The sequence below is a fragment of the Polychytrium aggregatum genome (genome assembly GCF_025602895.1).
Source record: "Polychytrium aggregatum strain JEL109 chromosome Unknown BJ171scaffold_1, whole genome shotgun sequence".
NCBI classification, from domain to species: Eukaryota; Fungi; Chytridiomycota; class Chytridiomycetes; order Polychytriales; genus Polychytrium; species Polychytrium aggregatum.
The window spans coordinates 1,410,645-1,428,722 of NW_026516203.1; the positions used below are offsets into that span (position 1 = coordinate 1,410,645).

General features: G+C 56.1%; 2 protein-coding genes across 2 annotated transcripts; one reads left to right on the plus strand and one right to left on the minus strand.

Annotated features, from left to right (window-relative positions):
* Window positions 1–15,352, plus strand: BJ171DRAFT_609353 (dynein heavy chain and region D6 of dynein motor-domain-containing protein; the record flags this gene model as incomplete). The annotated part of the gene is made up of 11 exons (XM_053115256.1): window positions 1–146; window positions 372–729; window positions 899–1,226; window positions 1,348–1,841; window positions 2,027–2,193; window positions 2,355–2,646; window positions 2,747–3,677; window positions 3,879–4,022; window positions 4,089–4,300; window positions 4,469–8,279; window positions 8,549–15,352. Coding segments are annotated over 11 exons (13,488 nt in total), but the record flags the coding sequence as incomplete, so codon positions are not given.
* Window positions 15,353–15,641: 289 nt separating this feature from the next.
* Window positions 15,642–17,304, minus strand: BJ171DRAFT_485443 (uncharacterized protein). Its single transcript, XM_053109106.1, has 3 exons — window positions 17,209–17,304; window positions 16,684–16,876; window positions 15,642–15,970 (listed from the first exon to the last, which is right to left on the minus strand). Exons 1-3 carry the CDS (start codon window positions 17,242–17,244, stop codon window positions 15,879–15,881), a joined length of 321 nt encoding a protein of 106 aa, XP_052971960.1. The 5' UTR covers window positions 17,245–17,304; the 3' UTR covers window positions 15,642–15,878.
* Between the last annotated feature and the right edge of the window lie 774 nt (window positions 17,305–18,078).

Here is an 18,078-nt window from a genome sequence, read left to right on the forward strand (position 1 = left end):
AAGGGAAAGAAAGATAAAGACGGAGAGGATGATGCAGGAGTCGTCGTCGTCGACCCTCGGCTGGCCTTCTTTGAAGAGAAGGTATGCAATGCCCTGAAAATCAAGAACGACAAGTGGAAGAAAATGATCTCGGTCCAAGAAAACATGTAAGTCGAGCGCGTGCTTCACCTTGCCATCACCCTCATCGCCGTCTCTGCTTGTGTGTCGCATTTTCGCGCATGGCCAGCAGCGACCCATACCCCGTGGCAGCGACGTGGCTCGCCACAAGCCAGCTCTCTTTCTTTCGTTGAGCCATGGAGCCGCTCTGATGGCCCACGCTGAGACCCACTTTGACGCGGCCACGCGCCGGCTGACATTGACGTACCCATCAGTACAACTGTGGTTCAGTTTCTGGATCAAGAGCACAATACTCTGCTCTTCTATATCACCCAGCGCGAGGACTTGCTGCCTGCAATTGTATTCCCGCCCATGCTCAAGAAAAAGTCCATCTACTTCCTCAAGAAGAGCCTCAATGTCCCTGTCACCGAAAAACTCGACACAGAGCTCGTCATGGGCGACATTCCCGCAAACCCCCTCGACTTTCTGAGCACCATCCTCGAGGAAGTGTATCTCCCGCTGCTGACAAACCCAAAGAATCTCGAGAGCTGGCCAGAAGTCGTCGCCAGCGATGTGCTCCGCCATTTTCATGCCCTCAACGGTGCCGTGTGTGTCATATCAGGCAAAACTAAGGTAGGTGCAGCAGCACCTGTGAGAGGCGATGAAGCGGCATGTCGATAAACAACGAGAATGGTGATATCGTCTGTCGCATCTGGTGATGTGGTTGCCATCACCGACCGAGGCGGTATCAGCCACTGGCCAGGCTAATAATCATGACTGGATGCAACTCACAAATTATCAGGGGAAAACCATGCTGCATCTCCCTCACGGCGCCAAACAAGGGGCCGAAGTCGATAAATCGATACTGCACACTCTTGAGAGCGCCGTCATTGACTGGACGCACCAAATCAAGGAGGTTATCAAGTCGTCTTCGGCTGCCCCACTCGACGAGGGACTCAACCCGGGTCCGATGGTCGAAATCGACTTTTGGGCCGCCAAGGCTGCTAATCTCAAGTCGATCCACCAGCAACTGACTGACGAGAAGATTCAAAAAATTGGAAGGACCCTGGAGAGCAACAAGAGCACGTACTACCCTGCATTCAAGGCCATCATGGAGGAAGTTGTCTTTGGTAAGCCGGCGCGCCTGGTTGCGGGTGTTTGATTGAATGGAAACTCGGAATCCGCCACAGACACTCAGCCGAAATAACACATGGCTATGCATTCCACATCCACGTCCGCACCTCCGTCCAGCCCTGGACGAGGCGAGCGATATTACAATGTACCTCAAAACCCTGCAGCCGAGCGTCGAGCGCCTCACTTCCACGGGAGACTTTGCCGAGCTGGCGCAGGTCTTCCCCGGGATGATGAAGCTTCTCTCTCTGATCTGGACATTCTCCAAGTACTACAACACGCCAAATCGAATCACCGTCGTCCTGCGAGAGATCTGCAACGACATTATTGAGCAGGCGCGAAGCTTTATCCAGCCCACGGAACTCTTCACGGGTGAGTCCGAAGAGGCTGCCGAACGGCTCAAGCTTGTGCTGAGAATATGCGATGCCTTCAAGGCCAGCTACTACGAAACCAAGGCAGAGACCGAAGAGACCGACAACCCGTGGGGCTTTGATTCGAAGCACATTTTTGATCGGCTCGATGCCTTCCTGACTCGCGTGCGACAACTCCGAGATTTATTTGACATCATCATCGAGTTCAATCGCCTCGAGAAGATTGAGATCGGAGGCACCAAGGTAGAGAGAAGATCGCAGATACAGCTGTGCTTGTGTCTGTGGCTGAGCCGGTGGTCGAGCCGGTGGTCGAGCCCATTGTTGATCCAGTGGTTGAGTCGGTGGTCGAGCCCATGGTTGAGTCCGGTGGCTGAGCCTTGCCGCCCCTGACACACTGCGCTTACCCTCTGGATCGTTATCCCGCACAGGGCAAGATTCTCAGCTCACAGGTGATCGAGATATTCAACGAATTCACCGTCGCACTCAGTGCCTTTGCCCGAATCAAGTACGATGTGCTGGACCTCAGCATCAAGCAATTCGACACTGACCTCGGAATCTTCCACACCAAAATTACTGACCTTGACAGGCGCATCGGGTGTGTAGCTTAGTCTGCTATTCTGTTGGACATCGCATCCGTCACTTGCCACAGCACAGTCCGGATTGTTGGTCAGAGAGTATGATCATTGACATTGACATGGCTCACGGCTGTGGCTACTCCCCGCTCGAATCCTTCGAAATCACTCAATCGGCCAACAGAACCATTTTGTGCCAGGGTTTCGATGATTGCGCCGGACTCTATTCGTGCTTCCGGCTTCTAGAGTCTTTCTCTGGTCTCTTGTCTCGGCCCAATATCCAGCGCGACTTTGAGGGGAAATACTTTCTTCTTCTGCAGATGTACTCGCAGGACCTCGACGATGTCAGCGTTATCCTCCAGACCTTCAAGGATTGCCCGCCAATTCATTACAACATGGCACCTATCACCGGCGGCGTGGCGTGGGCGCATGAACTCAAAGATCGCATTTCCAAGGCTATGGATAAGCTCAAGAGCGTAAGTGCTGCTCATGTGTGTCTAAGTCCCCGAGAATATCGGTCCCAGTGCTTTGGATGTCAAGGATCTGCATAGACTGAGCCAACCCCACCGTCATCAGCTCAACCACAGCATCATGAACACCGAGGAGGCCAACATCCTCAAGGCCAAATACACTGAGCTCTACGAGGCGCTCGACAGCTTCGAAAGCAATCTCTTCAATCAATGGGCCGGCCAGATTGTGGATGAAAGCGAGCAGAACCTCAATAATCCTCTTCTCATTCGCAACGAGGACAGGCTGCTCCAAGTCAACTTTGACCCCAAGGTCGTTGCCCTGTTGCGCGAAGTGAGATACTTTGAGGCCTTGGCAGTGAAGGCCCCGCAGACGGCTGCTAGAGTCTACTCCAAAGCAGAAGTCTTCCGAAAGTACATTTTTGCGCTCGACCATGTATCCAGCATGTACAATGGAATCCGCACTGGTGTCCTTGGCGTCGAGAAGCCTCTGATTCAAAATAAGATCGATGAGATTGATTTGCAAATCGAGCGCGCGCTCACGACCTTGAACTGGAACTCGGATGGCATCGATGAGTACATCAATCAGATCACCGAAACCGTCGGCAGCCTCAACAGCATCCTGCAAGTCACCAAGAACAATGTCAATCAGATCCAGAAGATCATGAAGGCGTGGTATGCGAACCCGATTATCGAGCGCAAAGACGGCAAGAAGCTGCTCAATCTCGAGGAACGTGATACCAAGGTCACCACGTTTTACGAAAGCGTGCGCAAGGACGGCCAGACCATCCACGACCTGGTCTTGCAAACAAGGACGCTTCTCGAGGTGGACGAAACAACCGACATGTGGCGTGACTATTTGGAGTACATTGACGATTTGGTGCGCGAGGGCTTCTGGATCAGCATCAAGAACAATCTCGAGTATCTCACAAGCAACATGGATGCTGAGAAGCTCAAAGTAGCCGAACTCGGACCGCTGCTCGAGTCGAAGCTGGAGCTCGACAACGAGATGCTGGTCTTTACGCCGGGCATGGAAGAGGGTACGTTCTTGCATGTCGCACGCACTCATACAGCCTTCCCCCACGCCGCTCCTTGCTGCGATGACTTTGTTTGCTTTGCCATCCTGATTTATCGCCCTGTTTTGCCATCCTGATCCATCGCTTCGCTTCATCGTTTTGTTGCGTCGGCTCATCCTCTGTGGCCACGCACACCGGATGTGGTGGTCGTGCCTCTCCTTTCAGGATCGGAGCAATCACTGATGTGGATCATCGAAGATCTTCTGGAAGATATCTACAGCGTTGCATCGCTGATGCCACGCGTCGCTCCGCCGTCAGAGGAAGATATTGAAGCAGTGATGCCGCAGCGGTCGTCCGTCGCAACCGCGCGTGCTGATGGAGAGCAAAGCGTCGCTGGTGGAGCTGCATCGGGCGATGAGCCTCCGCACACCCCAGGTGGAGACGACGGCGACGATGGTTATGACGAAGCCGCTCACCTCGGCCGCATGGAGCAAATCCGTGTCGAAAACCGAACTTACCTTGGCGAAATGAGGCGCGATGATGATCTTCTGACCCTACGGGAGGATATTATCAACCGTGTCCAAGTCATCACCGAAGACTGCCAGAACTATCGCGACAGCTACGAGCAGTTCTCGTACCTATGGACGGTAGGCACTATCCGCAGTGAATGTGATCGAGCATTGGTCACTTGATGGGTGGGGAGCAGTTCGTACCGGATGGATACAGCTGCTCCGCAGCCAGGAACCAGTCCAGAGCCAGCGAGCAGCAGCGATGCGAGCTCATGCTGTGCGAACACTCGCTATTTCTGTCCACAGGAAAACCGTCAAGAGTACATGAAGAACTTCCTGGCTGCAGGGGCCGAAAAGGACGAAGAAGGCAACACCATCCAGCAGTCTGCCGAGGATGCCCAGTATCAGCCCATCCAGCTCGAGCGATTCGAAGCTGAGATCCGCAAGTTCGAAGGCATCCACAAGACCATCATGGCCATCGACCCCGAGATCATATTCCAGTCTTGGTTCAAGGTCGATGCCCGCCCGATGAAGCAGTCCCTGAACGTGGTTGTCAAAAAATGGAGCTACACGCTGACCAAGCATCTGTCTGACGACTGCGTCTCGACCCTCAACGAGCTCAACAAGTTCATCAAGTTCAACAAAAAGGGTCTTCAGGGCAAGATTGAGGAGGGCGACTATGACGCACTGGTCAATGCCATGGGACTGCTGCATGCGGTCAAACACCGCACAAATAACATCGACAAAGTGTTTGAGCCTCTCCGGAAAACCATCAACCTGCTGCGCCAGTTCGGGGTCGAGATGCCGGACGAGATTCACAAGCTGCTGAACGATCTCCCGGAAGAGTGGGCCGAGGTCAAGAAATTGTCGGTGTCGATCAAGGACCAGGTGGCTCCTCTCCAGGCCAAGGAAGTTGATGTGCTGCAACAAAAGTGCAACCGATTCGAGGCCCGCAACCATGAGTTCCGAGAAGAGTTCCGAGCCAAGGCACCCTTCAAGTTCTCGATTGGACCAGACACGGCCTATGAAATGATCGATCTCAACCACATTGAGGTGGCTGCGATGGAGAGCGACGCAGCGGCCATCAAGACATCGTGCGAGCTCTTTGAGCTCAATCTGCCCAACTATCGACAGCTGACCGACTGTCGGCGCGACATTGGGATGCTCAAGAGCGTCTGGGACGTCGTGGCTCTGGTCACGTACATGTTCTCCGAGTGGCGCACGACACTGTGGACAGAGATCGACACCGACTCCATGGAAAACCACTGTCGCGATCTCGCCAAGGAGCTGCGCCGCATGGATAAGGAAATCAAGGGCTGGGATGTGTACTCGGGGCTAGATCAGATGGTCAAGGATATGATCACGTCCCTGCGAGCAGTGGGCGAGCTTCGCAGCAGCGCTATCCGCGACCGCCACTGGAAGCAGCTCATGAAGACCACAGGAGTCACCTTCGTGCTGACAAAGGACATGAAGTTCCAGGACTTGCTGAGCTTACAGCTCCACAAGTATGAAGACGACGTCAAGGTGATCGTTGATCGCGCTACAAAGGAGCTGGCGATGGAGAAGGTCCTCAACGACCTCACAAAAACCTGGAGCGTTCTCGAGTTCACATACGAAATCCACGAGTCCACCAAGACCCCGCTGCTCAAGAGTTCGGAGGAGCTGATCGAGACTCTCGAAGACAATCAAGTTATGCTGCAGAACATGATGACATCCAAATACGTGGCCCACTTTGAGACCCAGATCAACAAATGGCAAAACACCCTCTCCACGGTCGACTCGGTGACGACGCTGTGGCTGGAGGTCCAGCAGACCTGGTCCCACCTCGAAAACATCTTCATGGGCTCGGAAGACATCCGAGCGCAGCTCCCGGAGGACTCCAAGAGATTCGATGGCATCGACTCGGACTACAAGGCCCTGATGAAGGAGGCCTCCAAGACCCCAAACGCCGTCGAGGCGTGCACGAGAGAAGGACTCTACGAGACCCTGGAGGGACTCCAGAGCCGGCTTGCTCTTTGTGAAAAGTCGCTCGCAGAGTATCTCGAGACCAAGCGTTTGGCTTTTCCGCGCTTCTACTTCGTGTCGGCCACGGATCTACTGGACATTCTTGCAAAGGGCAACATGCCCGAGGCCGTCGCCGTTCATCTGCCCAAGCTCTACGACAGCATCGCCCGCCTCGAGTTTGATAAATCCAGCAACAAGCCGGGGGAAATCAGCAAGACCGCCATCGGCATGTACTCGAAGGAAGACGAATACGTGCCATTCATCACTCAGTGCGAGTGCACGGGCCCGGTCGAAGTGTGGCTCAATCGCCTAACCGATACGATGCGAAAGACTTTGCGATCGATGCTCGGCGATGCCGTCACCGGATACGAAGAAAAGCCCAGAGAACAGTGGATCTTTGACTACCCTGCCCAAATCACTCTCGCCGGCACACAGATCTGGTGGACAACCGAGGTCAACGCAGCCTTCAGCCGCCTTGAGGAAGGCTACGAGAATGCTGTGAAGGACTACTACAAAAAGCAAGTCAACCAGTTGACTGCCCTCATCTCGTTGATTCAGGGCGAGCTCACCAAGGGCGATCGTCAGATGATCATGACTGTGTGTACGCTCGACGTGCACGCTCGTGACATGGTGGCCAAGCTCATCCTCGAGAAGGCCGAGAACGCCCAGTGCTTCAGCTGGCAGTGTCAGCTCCGCCTTCGCTGGGACGACGTTGACCAAAACGACTGCTTCATCAACATCTGCGATGCCCACTTCCGCTACAACTACGAGTACCTCGGCAACACCCCGCGTCTTGTTGTGACGCCGCTGACGGATCGCTGCTACATCACGCTGACCCAGTCGCTGCATTTGATTATGGGTGGAGCACCCGCTGGTCCGGCTGGAACGGGCAAGACAGAGACCGTCAAGGATCTGGGCAAGGCTCTGGCGATCATGGTCTACGTCTTCAACTGCTCCGAGCAGATGGACTACAAGTCCATTGGCAACATTTTCAAGGGACTGGCCCAGGCCGGCGCGTGGGGCTGCTTTGATGAGTTCAATCGCATCTCGGTCGAGGTGCTGTCCGTCGTCGCGACCCAAGTCAAGTCCATCCAGGACGCACTGCGATCCAAAAAGAAGCGCTTCATCTTCCAGGGCGAGGAGATTGGCCTGGTGATGACGGTGGGATACTTCATCACCATGAACCCGGGCTATGCTGGCCGCACCGAGTTGCCCGAAAACATCAAGGCCCTCTTTCGGCCGTGCTCCATGTGTGTTCCCAATCTGGAGCTCATCATGGAAATCATGCTTATGGCCGAAGGCTTTATCGAGGCATCCTCGCTGGCCCGCAAGTTCAACACTCTGTACAAGCTCAACAAGGAGCTGCTTTCCAAGCAGGACCACTACGACTGGGGTCTGCGAGCGATCAAATCTGTCCTTGTCGTTGCCGGTTCGCTCAAGCGATCGGACCCGAACGTCCCGGAGGAGCATGTGCTCATGAGAGCGCTGCGCGACTTCAACTTGCCCAAGATTGTGGCTGACGACTTGCAGGTCTTCCATGGCCTGATCGGAGACTTGTTCCCCAAGGTCGAGGTGCTCCGAAAGCGAAACGAGAAGCTCGAGGAGGAGATTCGCAAAGTCACCATCGAGAGCGGGCTCCAGGCCGAGGAGATCTTTGTGCTCAAGGTTGTGCAGTTGGAGGAGCTGATGGTGGTGCGTCATTGTGTCTTCATCATCGGAAACGGCGGCACGGGCAAGTCGCAAATCTGGAAGATGCTGGCAAAGACCTACATTGCCATGGGACGCAAGTGTGTCTTTGCCGACTTGAATCCCAAGGCCGTGAGCACGGACGATCTCTTTGGCTGCATCAACCCGGCCACACGAGAATGGAAGGACGGTCTGTTTTCGTGCATCCTCCGTGACCAAGCCTCGGTCCCAGGCACCGACCCCAAGTGGGTGATCCTGGACGGCGACATCGACCCCAACTGGATCGAGTCGCTCAACACAGTCATGGATGACAACAAGATGCTGACCCTGGCGTCCAACGAGCGCATTCCGCTCAAGCCGCACATGCGGCTTGTGTTTGAAATCGGAGATCTAAAATATGCTACGCCCGCAACGGTGTCGCGCGCAGGTACGCCTTGGTTGGAGTGCCGCCAGCTTTCTCGAGCCCACCGGTTGATTTGGGTGCGCAAATCGTGCTCGAATCGGACATGCAGAGTCTCCATGCGCTGGCGACCCCAGAGAATGGATTGAGTGGAAGCGATTGTCCACAGGCTTACAAGCGCAACTTTACAATCCACACCGTGGATCTTGATTCGCACCCCGTACGCGGATTGGCCACTGGACCCTTGCCTCCGATCGCTCACTGTCGTTCCTTATAACACACGCCCTCTACCGCAGGTATTCTATATCTCAACACAACCGATCTGGGATGGAACCCCTACGTCCAGTCGTGGCTCGATAAGCGCGAAGATGCTGCAGAGAAATCTGCGCTGACGGTTTTGTTCGATCGATACGTCAACATCACTCTCGACGCCCTGCGCTCCGGCAAGTTCAAGATGGCCAATGTCGAGGAATTCTGCATGGTCGTTACGCTCTGCAACATCCTGGAGGGGCTGCTGACGCCCGTTAATACTCCCAAGGGCTGTGACAAGGAATGGTTTGAGATCTACTTTGTGTTTGCTGCAGTGTGGGCATTTGGTGGCTGTGTTTTCCAAGACCAGCTCGTGGACTATCGCGTCGAGTTCTCCAAGTGGTGGGTCTCTGAGTTCAAGGTCGTCAAGTTCCCGCTCAGCGGGACCGTGTTTGACTACTTTATCGACACCGAAACCAAACGTTTCCTGCCCTGGAGCGAAAAGGTCCCCGCCTACGAACACGATCCCGAAATGCCCTTACAGTCCGTTCTCGTGCACACCCAAGAGACGATTCGGCTGCGGTACATGCTTGATGTTCTCGCCGACAACGGCAAGCCTGTGTTGATGATTGGTAATGCCGGCTGCGGCAAGACTGTCTTGATGCAGGAAAAGCTGTACTCGTACGGGGAAGATAGGATGATTGTCAATGTGCCCTTCAACTTTTATACCACCGCGTGGTCGCTACAGTCCATCCTGGAAAAGCCGCTGGAGAAGAAGGCCGGTCGCAACTACGGCCCACCGGGCACCAAAAAACTGATCTACTTCCTCGACGACTTGAACATGCCCGAAGTTGACAAGTACGGAACCGCAAGCCCACACACTCTTCTGAGACAGTACTTGGACTACCGGCACTGGTATGATCGACAGAAGCTCACCCTCAAAGAAATCCACAACTGCCAGTACGTGGCGTGCATGAACCCCACGGCTGGCTCGTTCACCATCACCGGGCGCTTGTCGCGACACTTTGCTACTTTTGCAATGAACTTTCCGGGAGTGGATTCGCTGCAGTCAATCTACTACCAGATTCTGTCCGCACACGTCAAGATCTTCCCAAACAGCATCCAGAAGCTCGCGGAGAAGCTCGTTGGTGCCGCGCTGGCTCTCCACAAGAAGGTCTCGGGCTTTTTCCTGCCGACTGCGGTCAAGTTCCACTACATTTTCAATCTGCGTGATCTCTCCAACATCTTCCAGGGCATTCTGTTCTCCATCAAAGAGACGCTGAAGGAGCCTGTCGATCTCATTCGACTGTGGATCCATGAAGCCTTTCGTACATACGGCGACAAAATGGTTGACGTCGAGGACCGCACCCAGCTCCAGAAGTTCGCGGAGGAGATCAGCAAAAAGTCCTTTGATGATATGGACCAGAATCTGATCAAGGCCGAGCCCCTCATCTTTACTCACTTTGCCATGGGGATCGGTGAGCCCAAATACGGCCAACTCCAGGAGTGGTCCCAGCTCAAGCGGCTCTTAGACGAGGCGCAGCTCCAGTACGACGAAGTCAATGCTGCGATGAACCTCGTGCTGTTCGAGGATGCCATGAGCCATGTGTGCCGCATCAACCGCGTGCTTGAGAGCCCGAGAGGCAACGCCCTGCTGGTCGGTGTTGGCGGCAGCGGCAAGCAGTCGCTGGCACGAATCGCTGCATTCATCTCGCAGATGGAAGTCTTCCAGATCACACTCAAGAAGGGCTACTCCGTCACGGATCTGAAAACAGATCTGGCGATGCTGTATACCAAGACAGGCCAGAAGAAGCAGCAGATCATGTTCTTGCTGACGGACTCGCAGATTGCCGATGAAAAGTTCCTTGTCTTGATCAACGACATGCTCGCCTCTGGAGTGATCCCGGGCCTTTTCCCGGACGACGAGCTCGAAACGATCATTGGCTCGATGCGCAACGAGGCCAAGGCGCAGGGGCTGATGGATACGCGCGAAGTATGCTGGGATCTCTTTATCCGCTTGGTGCGAAAGAACCTCAAGGTGGTTCTCTGCTTCTCGCCCGTCGGCAACACTCTACGCTCGAGATGCAGAAAGTTCCCTGCAATCGTCAATTGCACCATCATCGACTGGTTTGCTGAGTGGCCCGAGGAGGCCCTGGAGTCTGTCGCCTCTCGCTTCATCTCGACGTGCGACCTGGTCCCGACAGAGCTGCGAGAATCCGTCACCAAGTTTATGTCTTACGCGCACCAGTCCGTCAACGGTGTCTCGAAAAAGTACCTGGTGAATGAGAAGCGATACAACTACACGACTCCAAAGTCTTTCCTGGCGCTGATCTCGCTGTACAAGGAAATGCTCGAGAAAAAGTCCAAGGAGCTGACCAAGAGCATGGACCGTCTCGAGAACGGTTTGACAAAGCTGCAGTCGACGGCATCTCAAGTCGACGACCTCAAGGCCAAGCTAGCTTTCCAGGAAGTCGATCTGAAAGCCAAGAACGAGGAGGCTATGCGACTGATCGAGCGCGTTGGCATCGACACCGAAAAGGTCAATCAGGAGAAGGCCGTTGCTGCCGAGGAGGAGCTCAAGGTCGATGCCATCACCCGAGAGGTGTCCATCAAGGCCATTGCTTGTCAAAATGACCTCAAGGCCGCCGAGCCGGCGCTTGCCGCCGCCGCCGCCGCCTTGAACACCCTCAACAAAGCCAACTTGACAGAGCTCAAGTCCTTCGGCTCGCCGTCCGAGGAGGTCAAGAACACGGTTGCCGCCGTCATGGTCCTGCTGAGTCCGCCGGGCAAAATCGCCAAAGACCGCAGCTGGAAGGCTGGCAAGAATATGATGGCCAAGGTCGATGCCTTCTTGGACCAGCTCATCACCTTCAATAAAGAGAACATCGACCGGTCCAACTTGGAGGCCCTGCAGCCGTATCTCAACGATCCCGACTTCAACGAGGAGTTCATGAAGAGCAAATCGATCGCCGCTGCCGGTCTGTGTTCCTGGGTCATCAACATCGTAGGGTACTACAACGTATATTGCGACGTCGAACCCAAGCGCAAGGCGCTCGAGCAAGCCAACAGCGAGCTAAGCGTCTCTCAAGCAAGACTGCGCGATATCCAGTCCAAGATTGCCGAGCTCGACGCCAACCTGGCTGACCTCAAGGCCAAGTTCGAAAAGGCCACGGCCGACAAACTCAAGTGCGAGGAAGAGGCGAGATCAACCCAGGAGACCATCGTGCTCGCAAACCGTCTTGTCAACGGTCTGGCCTCCGAGAAGGTCCGCTGGAGCGAAGCCGTGGCCCGCTTCAAGGAGCAGGAGAAGATGCTGGTAGGGGACGTGCTGCTTGCGGCCGCATTCGTCTCGTATGTGGGATGCTTCAGCAAGCGGTACCGTGAAGAACTCCTCCAGGACTTATGGATGAAGTACCTCAAGTCCGAAGATAACAAGTTCAAGATCCCGCTCTCGGAGGGGCTGGATCCCATGGAACTCCTCACATCCAGCGCCGAAATCGCAAAATGGAACAATGAGGGTCTGCCGACGGACAGAGTCTCGCTCGAAAATGCCACCATGGTCGTCAGCTGCAAACGCTGGCCGTTGATCATCGACCCACAGCTTCAGGGCGTCACCTGGATCAAGAACCGCGAGGGCGCCGCTCTCAAGGTTGTCCGGCTTGGCTCGCGCGGCTATCTGGACATGATTGAGAAGGCAGTGTCGTCCGGCGACACCGTGTTGATTGAAGACATTGCCGAGTCAATCGACGCCGTGCTCAACCCGCTCCTCGGTCGTGAGACGATCAAGAAAGGCCGGTACATCAAAATGGGCGACAAGGAAGTCGAGTACGATCCCAGGTTCAAGCTGCTGATCCAGACTCGCCGGGCTAACCCGCACTACCCACCCGAGATCCAGGCGCAGACGACGCTGATCAACTTTACGGTGACGCTGCAGGGTCTGGAGGACCAGCTGCTGGCCGACGTCGTCAACATTGAGCGTCCGGATCTGGAGAGGACCAAGGCCGAGCTGACCAAGCAGCAAAACGAGTTCAAGATCAAGCTGACCGAGCTCGAGGATGCGCTGTTGTCGCGTCTGTCTGCTGCACAGGGCAACTTCCTGGGCGACACTGCTCTGGTCGAGAACCTCGAGATTACCAAGAGCACAGCCACCGATATCGAGCAAAAGGTCGAGGAGGCCAAGAAGACCGAGAAGAAGATCAATGAAACCCGCGAGCTGTACCGGCCGGTCGCTGCGCGGTCGTCGCTGCTGTACTTCTTGCTCAACGACCTGTGGCAAATCCACCCGATGTACCAGTACTCGCTCAATGCATACAAGGTCGTCTTCAAGACGGCAATCGAGCGGGCCGAGATGTCCGAAGACATCAAGGAGCGTGTGGTCTCGCTCATTGACTCGATCACACACATGGTCTTTATCTACACCACCCGCGGCCTGTTTGAGCGCGACAAGCTCATCTTTACCTCGCAGATGAGCTTCCAGATCCTCAACGCCAGCGGGGATATTGACCTGGCTGAGCTCGACTTTTTGCTGCGAGCGCCACGGGTGGCCGGCATCAACTCGCCCTTCGAATGGCTGCCGGCGGCGGCGTGGGGCATGATCAAGGCGCTCTCGAACATGGAGCAGTTCCGAACGCTTGCTTCCGATATCGAGGGCTCCTCGAAGCAGTGGAAAAAGTTCTGCGAGAACGAGTCTCCTGAGAACGAAAAGCTGCCGCAGGAGTGGAAGAACAAGAACCCACTTGCCAAGATGTGCATCTTGCGATGCCTGCGTCCCGATCGCATGACCTATGCCATGCGCAACTTTGTGTCTCTCAAGATGGGTGTGAAGTTCACGGACTCGTCGCGCATCCCGCTCGCGAGGTCGTTCGAGGAAGCCAAGCCGTGGACGCCCATCTTCTTCATTCTGTCGCCCGGTGTGGATCCTGTCAAGGAAGTCGAGGCCCTCGGAAGGACCCTGGGAATCACCGAGGACAACAAGAACTTCCACAACGTCTCTCTTGGACAGGGCCAGGAAATCATTGCAGAGCAGCGGCTGGATCTGGCCTACCGCGAGGGTGGCTGGGTCATGCTTGAGAACATCCATCTGGTTGCCAAATGGCTTCCGGTCCTGGAGAAGAAACTGGAACTGCTGGCGATGGGGTCGCATGCCGATTTCCGTGTGTTCCTGTCGGCCGAGCCCGCCGGCGACCCCTCCATGCACATCATCCCAATCTCGATCCTGCAGGCCTCCATCAAGATCACCAACGAGCCTCCCACAGGCATGCAAGCCAACATCCACCGCGCCCTCGACAACTTTTCGCAGGAGACCCTGGAGCGATGTAGCAAGGACGCCGAGTTCAAGTCGATCCTGTTCGCACTGTGCTACTTCCACGCCGTCGTCCTCGAACGACGCAAGTTCGGCACCCAGGGCTGGAACCGCGGCTATCCCTTCAGCACGGGCGATCTCACCATCTCGGTCGATGTGCTTTACAACTATCTGGAGAGCTTCCCCAAAGTGCCGTGGCCGGATCTCCGGTACATCTTTGGGGAGATCATGTACGGCGGCCATATTTCGGACGACTGGGACCGGCGGCTCTGCACGGCGTACTTGGATGTGTATCTCCACGAAGAGATGCTCGAGGGCAACTTTGAGCTGGCGCCGGGCTTCCTGGCCCCGCCCACGTCGGACTACAAAGAATACCATCGGTACATTGACGAAAACCTGCCGCCCGAGTCGCCCAACCTGTACGGTCTGCACCCGAACGCCGAAATTGGCGTGCTTACCAAGCTGGCCGACAACCTGTTCAAGACCATTCTGGAAATGCAGCCCCGCGACACTGCAGGCGGCACAGCAACATCCAAGGAAGAAAAGGTCAAGGCCGTGTTGGATGAGATCTTGGAGCGCCTGCCCGACGGATTCAACGTTGCCGAGCTGATTGCCCGCGTTGAGGAGCGCACGCCGTACATCTCCGTGGCGATCCAGGAGTGCGACCGCATGATGATTCTCATGACCGAAATCCGGCGATCGCTCAAGGAGCTTGCGCTTGGTCTGAAAGGCGACCTGACGATCACGGAGAACATGGAAGCGTTGATGAACGCCATGTTCCTCAACCAAGTGCCGGCGTCGTGGGAGAAGCTCGCATATCCGTCGCTGCAAGGACTGGCCAGCTGGTACGCCGATCTTCTCTTGCGAATCAAGGAGCTCGAGAATTGGGTGGCCGAATTCCAGCTGCCCGCCGTCATTTGGATCTCGGGGCTGTTCAACCCACAGTCGTTCCTGACGGCAATCATGCAGACGACCGCGCGCAAGTCCGAATGGCCACTTGACCGCATGATCCTGACCGTGGATGTGACCAAGAAGGCCCGCGAGGAGTTCTCCGGAGCACCCCGCGAGGGAGCCTATATACACGGCTTGTTCATGGAAGGCGCCCGCTGGGATATCAACACCAGTCTCATCCAAGAGTCGCTGATGAAGGAGCTCACCCCAACCATGCCAGTGATCTATGTCAAGGCCATTCCCGTCGACAAGAAGGAGACCAAGGGAGTTTACGAGTGTCCCGTGTATCGCACCCGGCAGCGCGGCCCGACCTTCATCTGGACCTTCAATCTCAAAACCAAGGAGCGACCGCAGAAGTGGATCCTGGGCGGTGTGTGCTTGCTGTGTTCTGCCGAGTAACTCCGAGCCAAGGAGCACAAATATCACTCTCTTTGACTGCGTTTACTTGAATTGCCCCGTTTCTGTCTGGGCCTGATGGCTGCATTTTCTGACTCTGAATACACAATCGCCATTCATCCTCGAGTGCTCTTCTGCTGCTCTGGTGCTCTGGGCTATGCACTGCCCGTGGGCTGTCGGGATTGAGGATCACGACGCCCTGATGGCCAAAAACAGAGCACGCCATTTCCGTTTTGTCGTCGTTGTCTGGGAGGCCTCCGTACAATCGGGAATGTGCAACATGACGGATCACTTTGACAACCTCCGAGTGAAGCCCGTGGGTTACTCTCGGTCCCCACGATCGCCCTGCACATAGTGATCGTGTTGCGCGCCGCATCGACAATGTGATTCCACACGGCGGGGTTGTTGGGATTCCTGCTGCTCCCGGCAAGGTTGGGACACGCAATCCTGGACGTCTGGACCTCTCTTGCGATGGCTCCAGAGCTCTCTGATGCAATCTAGTCCAGATGTATATAGTTCAAGGCACCGTGGAATGAGACGCCGTTCGACGCATTGGATGGGCATGCGCGACCCCACATACGGAGACCACCCAAAGCCCTTAAAAACGAGTCCCGTTTCGGCTTCACGAACGCAGCAGAACTCCGCTCCCATCATTCCGATCGAGCCTGTTCACGCCAGACGGTCTGCAAACAGGCAAAGATTATGGGTGTATTGCGCTCTTGCGGTGCTTAGTTCTTTCCAGAAGACTTCTCGAAGTAGTTCAAGGTCCAGTCGACCCACTTCTGGGCATCAAACTTGTAGTGCTCGACATCAGAGTAAACTAGCGACAAGAAAAAAAGATGGGTGAGCAACGCGCTGCTTGTACACCGCGGCCATGAATCGGACGACGCTCAAAGCCCCAGCGACGGTAGATCTCGCGGAAGCCGAGGCGGACGCAAAGCGTCTATCACGCCGGTTGCTTTTGTGCGAGCTGTATCCGTGGCTGACGGTATCTTGGGTCAAGCGGGTCGGTCGGCTTGATGGTATCAACTTCAGCAGCAGCGGTGCAGCGTGAAGGCGGGGGTATCGCGATGATCACCGAGGGCATCCGGTCCCAAAAAACAGGTCCTGCCTCGGCAAAGTGCGCAGGTGGCTGTAACACGTCCACGACATCCGGAGCACTCAGTCTGTTGGTTTGCCACGGAGCACAGCCCGCACCGGAGTGAATCGAGAGATTGCCGAGATTGATTCCAGGCATCGGTGCATCATGAGGCAGCGATGTTTGACCACTCCCACGAAGGAGCTCTGTTTCTGGGATGCCGATGCCACAATTGCCTCGTTTGCTCGATCGTAAGGCTTGCTGGAGCGTCGATAGGCTCCACGAGAATGCCGCCAAAGACTCGACCAAGGGCTGTTTCCGCGTCTGCCCCTCGCCGAGTCTGCGGCGCCGCATTTCCACGAGATCATCGGCCGTGCTGAATGTGCCGACGACATCCACTCAAAATCGCGGGAGTGCACACACTGCGTGAACAGAGCGCATGAAAATGTACGCACCACCGTCCTTCAGGGCAAGATCGCCGAGGAACTTGTTGCCGGCGGTCTCGTAGGCAGTGCGAGCCTCCTGAACGAGGGCATCGTGCTCGGCCTTCTCGTTGGCCTCCTTGCGGGCCTTGACGAAGTGGGTCAGGCTCTCCTGTCGGCTGTAGCCGTACCAGACACCGACACCGAGGGCAGCCCAGCGGAGGAACTGCAAGTAGCAGGAGGGTATTGGGGTCGAATACGTCGAGCGAGCAGCCGAAAGCCGGTCGGTTGGGAGGCCATCGAGTTCATAGTCCGGGGTCCGTGAGTAAAGATAGAGGCGTCAGCATCCCGGACATAGGCATCAACAGTAACTCTCGCTTGGACTGCTCGAGCCCGCGCACGCATCCCAACACAGCGGGGCTTGCAAGGACGCTACGCTTTGCCCATGCATCTGCCTGGTTGCGAGCGCGAAGGCACACAGGACTTTGAGCAGACGAGGCGACCCCGCGACCCTGCCCAGACAAAGGCGGCAGCGGATATCACGGGCTACGGCATTACGTTAACGGAGGTGTAGTTGACGGCAGTCGAGGCCATGTCGTGCAGCTGAGGATCTTTGAGAAGCTCTGGACGGGAGGCTGATGGGCGACGTCAGCGAAAAGGCAGAGCCGCGAAAAAAAGCAGAAAAACGGCCGAAGCCGTGTGTGTGTGCGCCCACCGTGTTCTGTGCGATTCTGTGCGGCTGCGCGGTCACGGGGCGCTGCTCTCGCGAGAGCATCTCGGCGGCGTCTCGGCAGCAGCGAGACGCAAATGAATTAGCTTTTCATTCCGGGGGGCTGCGCAGCCTGCGCCGAGCCAATCCGAGCAGCCGCCCGTCAGGTGGTGCCACGGGGCCGCCACGGGGGCGCCCGTGACAGTCAGACAGCCGGCGAGAGCGCTCTCGCGAGACGCGCGGCGAGACCAGCCTTCCTTTTGCGGGCTGTTGGCCAGCCGGTGTTTGCTGGCGTCTCTTGCATCGCTTCCGCCCACCATGTTCGGAGGCATCGGCCAGCGCCAGAAGCAAAAGATTACCGTCGCCGTCATGCTGGCGGTCGCTTGCCTGTCCATATACACTGTTGCTGCCCCAGCCATCTTCCCCTCGCAGAGCCAGCGCGAGGCTCTGCAGCAGGCCTCGGTCAATTTTGAGAAAATCAAGGCCCAGCGGAGGAGCCGGATCGAGGCCAAAGCCGAAGCCGAAGCCGAAGCCGAAGCCGAAGCCGAAGCCGAAGCCCAGGCTGCCAAGCGCCATTGATATACCGTACACCTTAAACCCAGCGGCAGGTCATGCAAAAGACCGCCGCATGTTGTCAGAAGAGCTTCCTATTGATTCCATTGTCACCAAGTCCTGTCCGTCACTCTTGGCTCTCGCCAGATCAAGTTGTCATTGCCAAA

Coding starts and splice junctions, on each gene's coding strand:
- BJ171DRAFT_485443 (XM_053109106.1), bottom strand. CDS start 17,244: ATGGCCTCGACTGCCGTCAACTACACCTCCGTTAAC. Junction 16,877..17,208: donor TCAACTACACCTCCGTTAAC/GTAATGCCGTAG, acceptor TGCTACTTGCAG/TTCCTCCGCTGGGCTGCCCT. Junction 15,971..16,683: donor TCTTGCCCTGAAGGACGGTG/GTGCGTACATTT, acceptor TCTTGTCGCTAG/TTTACTCTGATGTCGAGCAC.